Source organism: Schistocerca serialis, chromosome 6, assembly GCF_023864345.2.
Source record: "Schistocerca serialis cubense isolate TAMUIC-IGC-003099 chromosome 6, iqSchSeri2.2, whole genome shotgun sequence".
In the NCBI taxonomy this organism is placed as follows: domain Eukaryota; kingdom Metazoa; phylum Arthropoda; class Insecta; order Orthoptera; family Acrididae; genus Schistocerca; species Schistocerca serialis.
Genome location: NC_064643.1, coordinates 724,820,687 through 724,831,537, shown reverse-complemented (window position 1 = coordinate 724,831,537; position 10,851 = coordinate 724,820,687). Strand labels below are relative to the sequence as shown.

At 41.9% G+C, this 10,851-nt stretch overlaps 1 protein-coding gene across 1 annotated transcript; it reads right to left on the bottom strand.

Annotated features, from left to right (window-relative positions):
• Positions 1 to 259: 259 nt before the first annotated feature.
• On the bottom strand, positions 260 to 748 carry LOC126485048 (uncharacterized). The gene has a single exon (XM_050108650.1). It carries the CDS (start codon positions 746 to 748, stop codon positions 260 to 262), a length of 489 nt encoding a protein of 162 aa, XP_049964607.1.
• Positions 749 to 10,851: the final 10,103 nt, after the last annotated feature.

Here is a 10,851-nt window from a genome sequence, read left to right as displayed (position 1 = left end):
CAAGGGAAAGCTTTCTTTAGTGCCCAGAATGCCTTGTCACAGTCAGGCGAACAATGCCATGTCACATTCTTCCAAAGTAGTCTGTGTAAGGGTTCAGCCATGGCTGCCGCATGAGGGATGAACCTGTGATAGCAGTTTAATTGTCCCAGGACTGTCTTTAATTGGCTGGTGTTGGAGGGAGGAAGGAGATGCTCAATGGCATCCACACATTGAGACATCAACCTGATCCCTGCAGCACTGAATATGTGGCTTAAGTATTCTACTTGATTCTCAAAACAACATTTGTCCTTGTTGCCCTTAAGATTGATCTGCTGGAACACTGTGAACAGGGAACAAGATTGATATCCGGGTTCTGGGCGTCTTCGCCGGCCACCAATATGTCGTCTAAATAACTGGCTGTGTCTGATGTCTCACCTGTTAGGTGTTCTACAAAGATGTTGGGCACACTGGTGTCACCAAAATGCAACTGATTATGCTGGAAAAGGCCAAATGGCATATTGATGATGAGAAGCTGCCAGAAGTTGTCGTCCAATGGTATCTGGAGACAGGGATCCTTCCGGTTGATTTTGGCGAAGATGCACCCTCCAGCCAGATGAGAGAGAATGTCGTTGACTTTGGGAATGAGGGGGCCGTCGATTACTGACTGGGCATTCACTATATGCTTGAAATCTACCCAGATGCACAACGCTTCATTAGGTTTTTCTACGATAACAATCAGCGATTCCCACTGACTGTGAGGCACTGGCATGAGGACATTCGCATCCCTAAGGGTAAAGCACTCCTTGTGCATGTTGAAGAATTTAGGCATTGCTGTGGGAAGGAGGGCCACATGAGCTTCATAGCAAATAATGCCTTTAGTGGATTGCTCAAAGACAGAGCAAAACTGTGTCATCAGTTCCTGTAAGTAGGAGTTATCCACGACTGACTGGATGGAAAGAGCAGAATCATGGACCTCTAGGCCTAAAATATTAAAAAGGCCCTTACCTAAGAGGTTGTTGGCACAGGGAGAATTGATGACCAGAATCAGAGCTGTCAGTGCCATAGAGTAGTAGTGGACTGAAGTGAAAAACTGGATGCACATCATAATACAATCATCACTATAACTGCGAAGAGAGATGTCGAACGGGTGTAGGGGTGGGGACCCCACCTGCACATATGATTTCCAATCAATGATAGTTACAGATGAGCTGGTATCGACCTGAAAGTTGAGGGGGCACATCGTTAATTGACAGGAGGGTATAAATGGCTCTCGTGGAATGTGAAACGACTGATTGAACCAAAGAAATGGTGGGAAAAACATTGGCCACATCATCCTTCCCATATCAGACAAATTAAAGTGGGTGGAATCAACCAATATCTTGGAGGAAGACTGACAGATCCAACCTTCATGTCCCCCTTTGCCACAGGTGGTGTATTTATTGCACCAGTGGGGACTGTGACATCGCAGATGCTGGGAAGAACAACATCGAAAGGAGAGCAACGATTATGGGTGGCGACCAACCACAAAGTTTGTACCCACAGCTGATTCTCTGTCCAGCCTGATAAGCGTAGAAGAGGGCATGGCCAGCACATTGTTCACATAGCATACACAGAGGACAGATCCTGGAGAGAGGCATTGGAACGTAACAATGGCTCAAATGCCCTTATAACCAAAAGACGTGTGTCCAAAGAAGGAACTTTCAGTTTCAACTGGTTGACACGGAGCACGTTGTCATCTGGTGCGTGAATGAGAACGATGCCACACATAGAGAAGTCACATATGACTGTTTAAAGGTAGGATTCTGACAGACAAAATGCCAGTTGCTGGATGAGCCATCAAGATGCATGTTCCATTCCTGGGAAGACTGACAGGTGGCCTTGTGGCAGCAAAAAAAATTTATGACTTTAAGCGGCCACATGGATTCTGGGCTTTGAAGTACACGGAAAGACTGACCTTCTGAGTGTTATAGGAGAGAACATGGGATTCCACCTCCCAGTTGTAATTGTTGCGGGAGGTGGCAGATCTTGGGCACAGAGCAGGCCTGCACATGTGAATCACAACATTTGGAAGTTAAGTTCCTCATCACCACAGATATGTCTGTAAACTATGGACAGAAAAAGTTCTAAGTCACCCGTAAGAATTTTTTAACTCTAAACTCCCAACACAATTTCTCTTCTGACTTATAAAGTAAAGACATATAAGTTAGCCGATTCTGAAACCTACAAAAAAAATGGAAAAAAAATCAATGTTTCCAATGAGCAAAAAAATACTATCTTAAGACAAAGATGGAAGTTCGTCATTGCCAAAAAAAGTTAAGCAACAAAACAGTTATTCTGGTACTTCTTGATGAGCAGTGTCAGAGACTATGTAATCGTAATGGATGGCTGAGGACGTGAAGAGTTCCTGGGTTGACATCACCACGACAGTGTATCGTGCCGTGGCTGCTACGATGGCACTGTGATGAGCACCTGATTGATGAAGAGCATTAGCTCCTAGCTGGCCCAGACAATTCACTCTGTTTGAATCCCCTCTGAACCTCAGCATGAGGCTATATAGGATGCCCACTCCAGGATACATTACGGACTATTTTCAGCCACGTGTTGTGCAGAAGAAATTAGGTCCATATACATCCTGACCTCTTGTGGTGCAAGTGAGGTCACCTGGTGGTCACTGAGGAGAGTCTGCGTGTAGCAGCAAAGCTGACCCCTACTTGGTCTGGGGTCTGCTTTACAAGTCTTTTCAGCAGGTGGCTGGCATCACAGACACTCAACTAGATATATTACACTCAGATTGATTTCCAATGCTCCCACTTCACTGGTTCCAGTGATACAATACTTGGAGGTGCCACCCCATCTCCTCTTCATACAAAGCTCTTGTCAAATACAAATCAGGACTGAAAACCTCTGTGCTGCTTAGTCCCCTCTTCATTTTATCCATGTCAGTTACACCTTCTGTCTCAAGTGGTGAACGGGAATCTACTCAGACTCTTTCAGTATCGGCCATTCTGTTCTGTAATGTTGCTAACATGCCCAACAGCTGATAAAGAATATCAGAGCTTAGCTTTTAAAGTGTGGGGCATTTGTTCTTGCACAAACCTTCCCAGATAATTTGTTCCAGCACTTTAAGTACATTGGTTTACATCATGAGAAGGAAACAGGCCAATACTCTGTTTTGCGATGTAATACTGAGTGACCTGGATATGATGGCAAGTGGCAATCTTATAGGGATGCAGGTTTTAATTTCAACACACATCTACCTTCAGATACTGTCCCCCTGGAGTCCAGCCACACAATCTTGACTCGTTAAACCTATGTGTATGGAGTTGTGGTTACGCTTAGCCCCATCTGTGCACCTAACTGAACTTCGTACAACTATAACAACACTTGGGAAAGGATTGCTACACTATTAGACTATAGACCTATATCTCTACCATCGATCAGTTGTAGAATTTTGGAACACGTATTATGTTAAAGTATAATGACTTTTTTGGAGATTAGAAGTCTACTCTGTAGGAATCAGCGTGGGTTTCGAAAAAGACTATCATGTGAAACCCAGCTCGCGCTATTCGTCCATGAGACTCAGAGGGCCATGTTTCTTGACTTAGCCCCATCTGTGCACCTAACTGAACTTCGTACAACTATAACAACACTTGGGAAAGGATTGCTACACTATTAGACTATAGACCTATATCTCTACCATCGATCAGTTGTAGAATTTGGAACACGTATTATGTTCAAGTATAATGACTTTTTTGGAGATTAGAAGTCTACTCTGTAGGAATCAGTGTGGGTTTCGAAAAAGACTATCATGTGAAACCTAGCTCGCGCTATTCGTCCATGAGACTCAGAGGGCCATGTTTCTTGACTTTCGCAAGGCGTTTGACACAGTTCCCCACAGTCGTTAAATGAACAAAGTAAGAGCATATGGACTATCAGACAAATTGTGTGATTGGATTGAAGAGTTCCTAGATAACAGAACGCAGTATATCATTCTCAATGTAGAGAAGTCTTCCGAAGTAAGAGTGATTTCAGGTGTGCCGCAGGGGAGTGTTGTAGGGCTGTTGCTATTCACAATATATATATATATATAAATGACCTTGTGGAGAACATCGGAAGTTCACTGAGGCTTTTTGCAGATGATGCTGTAGTATATCGAGAGGTTGTAACAATGGAAAATTGAACTGAAATGCAAGAGGATCTGCAACAAATTGACACATGGTGCAGGAAATGGCAATAGAATCTCAATGTAGACAAGTGAAATGTGCTGCAAATACATAGAAAGAAAGATCCTTTATCATTTAGCTACAATTAGAAGGTCAGCAACTGGAAGCAGTTAAATCCATAAATTATCTGGGAGTAGGCATTAGGAGTAATTTAAAATGAAATGGCCATATAAAATTAATTGTCAGTAAAGCAGTTGCCAGACTGAGATTCATTGGAAGAATCCTAAGGAAATGCAGTCTGAAAACAAAGGAAGTAGGTTACAGTACACTTGTTCGCCCACTGCTTGAATACTGCTCACTGGTGTGGGATCCCTACCAGATAGGGTTGATATAAGAGATAGAGAAGATCCAATGGAGAGCAGCACACTTCATTACAAGATCATTTAGTAATTGCGAAAGCATTATGGAGATGATAGATAAACTCCAGTGGAAGACTCCGCAAGAGAGACACTCAGTAGCTCGGTACAGGCTTTTGTTGAAGTTTTGAGGACATACCTTCACTGAGGAGTCAAGCAGTATATTCCTCCCTGCTACATATATCTCACAAAGAGACCATGAGGATATAATCAGAGAGATTAGAGCCCACACAGTGGCATACTGACAATCTTTCTTTCCACAAACAATACGAGACTGGAATAGAAGGGAGAACAGATAGAGGTACTCAAGGTATCCTCTGCCACACACTGTCAGGTGGCTTGCGGAGTATGGACGTAGATGTAGATGTAATAATAATTAACAAATCTGGTAAAATCAGCTATATTATCAAGGCCACTTTGATCTCCAATTTTGTTAGTGTACAGAATTTACAGCATTCATGCAGAGCAAACAATAGCACTCATCAGAATTTAGGAAGCCTGTGAGACTGAAACTAATACCAATGACATAACAATTTTGCCCTGCCCTGCAAATAGCACTACCATCATTTTGCAGCTCTGCTATACAGGAGTTAAACATGAACCACGAGGATAGTTTTGGAATCTGTTGGCACAAATGACACAAACCCCTCCAGTCTTGATCACAAGACGGTCATAAACAATCCATAGCAACACCAAGCCAGTATGCAACTAAATAATTAATCTCGTCCCAGTTACTGACAGTTGGCTGAGCAATGACATATGACTACCATAAGCTGTGTTCAGTTACACTACCTACATCTAAGTCTGTAGATACTGTTGTCAGCAAAAATGTACTTTGAAACACCAATTAAAATCACTGTCAAAGTGACTGTACATATTCAGTCTTATTTAACATGAAATGAACAAATACATAGCTTACAACGTGTCTTAGGACTGTCATAGGTCCAGCCTTAATCAAGCCCCAACACATTCTCCTCTACACAATGGTCTGTCAGTCCTACTTTTAACTTTTGAGTCTGCTACGATGTCAGACACACTACTTTATCAGTTATTTTTCCTATCAAAATTGTAGTGTCCTACACTGGTTTCTCCAGTGGAAACTCTTTAGCATCACTCTCTGAAATACCACTTCCTTCATTCTTATCCTTATAAAATGTGTTTTTTTTTAATGAACTAATTTTTTTCCTTGGTCATCCATTCCTCGGACTTGTCCATCTACCAGTTGTCAAGAGACATCTGCCCATCGTCCCAAGAGTTCCAGTTTCATGCCTAATAAAACTGCAGTATCTTGTGATACACCACTTGGATCATGATGTTGTTTTCACCAAATTTACTCTAATAACATTCTACATGCATCTATGTATAATTCACTTGATTATTTCTCTCCTTCATTTTTTAAATTTATTAACTTATTAACTTGGAGAGTAATGAGCATGCACAGTGATATGATTTGCCACTGTCATGTCTCACTCTGTTCCAATCATTTCTGGAAATGCTGTGATCTCATCTTAAATTAAATTAAGGGGCCTATTCAGGAGTTATCCATGACTTAACTATCTAACTTCTGAGTGAAATGGAACATCAGCATATTTGGCTCTGAAATAAGCCAATAATTCTTTAAATGTAGAATGTCTCAATTTATTTGACCAAATATAGTTCACAGTATGAACAACCACTTCCACAGTGACAGCTAACATGTAGGCAGCACCTCCTATTTCACTTAATATTTGATAACATTTAATATAATGAGTCTTCTGAAATGCATCGAATAGGAGCAACAATCCATAGTGGAATGGAAAAGTGGGAGGGATAGCAGGTTATGGGTGGGTGAAGAGGAAAAAGTGCTGCCTGGCAGAGCATGCAAAGACTAGAGGTGGCAGACAAGGCTACCTGGTGCAACATCGGGAGGCTGTGGGGGAGGAATGGAAGGGAAAAAAGGGAGCGAGGATGAGGAGAGCAGAGAAGGGGAAAAGATCAGTGGGTGCATTGGCAGAAACCAGTGCACAAGGAGGGTGGGGGCATGAGTTGGTAGGAGGTGACAGGACAAACAGGGCAGAAACTGTTGGATGGCGGGTGTAGAGACAATAGGCTAAGTTGAAGCCGGGATGATTTCAGGAATGGAGAATGTGTTGGAAGGAAAACTCCTATCTGTGCAGTTCAGGAAAGCTGCTGGTGGCGGGGAGGATCCTGATGGCCCAGAGTCTAAAGCATCATTGAAATCAAGCTAGATTATGATCAGCTGCATGTTGTGCAACAGGGTGGTCCACTTTGCTGTAGGCCACAGTCTGGCAGTGGCTATTCATCCTGGTGGATAGCTGGTTGGTAGTCATACTAATATAAAAAGCTGAGCAACGATTGCAGCAGAGCTGGTATATGACACAGGTGCTCTCACAGGTGGCCTCTGATGAGATACGATGAGCCTGTGACAGGACTGGAATAGAAAGAGCCTATCTCCACCTCCAAGAACCAGCTACAAAGGAGCACCTTCTTCATCACCAAATACCACCACAAACTAGAACATCTGACCCACATCCTTCATTAGGGCTTTGATTATCTATCATTATGCCCTGATATGAGAGGCATTCTACCCAAGATCCTTCCCACCCCTACTAAAGTGGTGTTCTGTCACTCATCCATTCTCAACAGCAATCTAGTCCATCCCTGTGCCACTCTGAATCCCTTGCCATAGGGATCATATCCCTGTGAAAGATGCTAGTGCAAAACCTGTCCAATCCACCCACCCTGCACTTCCTATTCCAGTCCTGTCACAGGGATATTTACCCCACCAGAGGCCAGGCCTCCTGTTAAAGCAGCCACTTCTTGTACCAGCTCTGCTCAAGTCATTGCTCAACTTTCTATATTTCATCTATATCTACACCTATACTCTGCAAACCACTGAGAGGTGCTTGGCAGAGTGTACATCCCATTGTACCTGTTATTAGGGTTTCTTCCTTTTCCATTCACTTATGGAGCACGAGAAGAATGATTGTTTGAATGCTTCTGTGATGCAGTATTTACTCTAATCCTACCCCCATGACCCTAGGTAAGTGATACATAATATATCCCTAGAGTAATCATTTAAAGTCAGCTCTTGAAACTTTATTAATAGACTTATCCAGGATACTTACGTCTATCTTCAAGAGTCTTCCAGTTCCAATTCCTTCAGGATCTCTGTGACACTCTCCCACAGATTAAACAAACCTGTGACCATTCACGCTGCCCTTCTCTGTATATGTTCAATATCTCCTGTTATAATTGGTATGGGTCCCAACACATGAGCAATATTCTAAAACCAATCACATGAGTGATTTGCAGGCAGTATCCTTTTAGGCTGATTGCACTTTCCCAGTATTCTACCAATAAACCTAAGTCTAACACTTGTTTTGCCCACAACTGAACCTATGTGATCATTCCATTTCATATCCTTACAAAGTGTTGCACACCCAGGTATTTGTATGAGTTGGCCGATTCGAACAGTGACTCATTGAGAGTATAGTCATAGGATACTGTGTTTTTCATTTTATGAAGTGCAAAATTTTACATTTCTGAACATTTAGACCAAGTTGCCAATCTCTGTACCAATCTTATCAAGATTTGACTGAATATTTATGCACCTTTGGAAATCAAGAAATACTGCATCTACCTGGTTGCCTTGATCCAAAGCTTTCAGTATGTCACGTGAAAGAAGTGCGAGTTGGATTTCATATCATCAATGTTTTCGAAATCCATGCTGGCTGGCGTTGAGGAGGTCATTCTGAGATACCTCATTATGTGTGAGCTCAGAATATGTTCTAAGATTCTACAACAAATCGATGTCAAGGATTTGGTTGGTACTTTTGTGGATCATTTCCACTAGCCTTCTTGTAGACAAATGTGACTGCTGCCTTTTTCAAAAAACTGGGCATGGTTTTTTGTTTGAAGGATCTGTGATAGATTATAGTTAGAAGAGCAGCTAAATCAGCTGCAAATTCAGTATAGAATCTGACAGGGATTCCATAGGGGCCTAGAGTTTTCTTCTGAAACTCTCAACAACCTCTGGTTCTTTCAACTTATCCAGGTCCCATCTCCTTGATTTCCTGCCTTTTTCCAGTTTCTTCAGTTTTCATCTACAGCTCATAACCAATAAACTGTGTTCAGTGACAGCATCTGCCCTTGGAAATGTCTTACAATTTAAAATCTGATTCCTAAATCTCTGTCTAACCCTTATATAATCAATCTGAAACCTTCCAGTGTCTCCAGGTCTCTTCCATGCATACAACCTTCTTTTATGATTCTTAAACCATGGGCTAGTTATGATTAAATTATGCTCTGTGCAAAATTCTACCAGGTGGCTTCCTCTTTCATTCCTCTCTCCCCCAGTCCATATTCACCTACTATTTTTGCTTCCCTTACTCTTCCTACTATCGAATTCCAGTCACTCATCACAATTAAATTTTCATATCCTTTAATTTAACTACCTGAATAATTTCTTTTATCTCATCATACATTTTTTTTCAATCTCTTCTTTATCTGTGGAGATAGTTGGCATATAAACTTGTACTACTGTTGTAGGCGTGGACTTCGTGTCCGTCCTCGCTACATTAATACATTCATTATGTTCATAGCAGCTTACCTGCATTCCTATTTTCTTATTCATTATTAAGCCTACTCCTCCCTATTTGACTTTGTATTTATAACCCAGTATTCATCTGACCAAAAGTCCTATTCCTACTGCCACCAAATTTCACTAACTCCTACTATATCCAACTACATCCTATCCACTTACCCTTTTAAATTTTCTAACCTACCTGTTCAATTAAGGGATTCCACGGTCCAATCCATAGAATGCCAGTTTTGTTCCTGCTGATAATGACATACTCCAGAGTAGTCCCAGCCCTGAGATCCAAATGGGGCACTAGTTTACCAGAGGAATACTTTACCCAACAGGATGCCATATCATTTAATCATACAATAGAGCTGCATGTCCTCAGGAGAAGCCTTCTATGAGGGAATGACCAGCAACAAACTGTCCATTCGCATGAAGGGACACAGGCAGACAGTGTTTGTTGGTAATGAGGATCACCCTGTGGCTAAACATGCCTTGGTGCATGGCCAGCACATCTTGGCACAGTGTTACTCCGTCCGGGTTATCTGGATACTTCCCACTGACACCAACTTATCAGAACTCCGGAGATGGGAACTTGCCCTTCAATATATTCTCTCTTCCCGTTACCCACCAGGCCTCAAACTCCACTAATCTCAAGTTGCCGCCCCTCGTACATCACCTGTCATTCAACAACATCTTTGCCTCTGTACTTCCGCCTCGACTGACATCTCTGCCCAACCTCTTTGCATTTACATATGTCTGCCTGTGTCTGTATATGTGCAGATGGATGTGTGTGTGTGTGTGTGTGTGTGTGTGTGTGTGTGTGTGTGTGTGCGCGCGCGCGCCAGTGCGAGTGTATACCTGTCCTTTTTTCCCCGAGGTAAGTCTTTCCACTCCTGGGATTGGAATGACTCCTTACCCTCTCCCTTAAAACCCACATCCTTTCATCTTTCCCTCTCCTTCCCTCTTCCCTGGTGAAGCAACCTTGGGTTGCAAAAGCTTGAAATTTGTGTCTGTGTTTGTGTGTTTTTTATTGTGTCTATCTACCAGCACTTTCTCGTTTGGTAAGTTACAGCATCTTTGTTTTTTATATATATTTCTCCCACATGGAATGTTTCCCTCTATTATATTCAAACAAAATTAAAACACTACAAGATAGTGGTTCAGCCAGAGGTAACATGCACAAGCGAGACTCTTTTTAAAGTCACTCAGAGAAACAGAGTCGACAAAATACTAGAAGCAGAGAGAAGAATAGCTAGAACATGCATAAATAAAAAATACCGGAAGGAAGGACAATGATGGGTAGTGCCGAATGAAGTAGTGTACAGGGAACTGGAGCCCATCACAGATACTGTACATAAAAAGGGGATTTCTTTCTTTGGCCACATAATGAGGACACCAGAAACCAGATTAGCAAGAAAAATTATGCAGAAACTGTGGAAACTGAAGCAACAAGTAGGATGGATCAAGGAAATAAAAGAGTATATGAGAGAACTAGATATAACCTTGGATGATCTGCAAAACAATGCAGAAAATCTCAAGAAATGGAAAGACAAGAAAATAAGATTTAAACCAAAAGTAGGCAAACAACACACAATGAAAAGGGTATTTACAGATGAGGAAAGACAGAAAAGATCAGAATGAATGAAAAGATACTGGGCAGTTAAGAAAGAATTAAACATGCACTTATTGAAGAAGACGACCTGGA

What these genes read in the sequence shown, in the direction of transcription:
- LOC126485048 (XM_050108650.1), bottom strand. Translation starts at nt 748, where the DNA reads ATGCCAGTGCCTCACAGTCAGTGGGAATCGCTGATTGTTATCGTAGAA.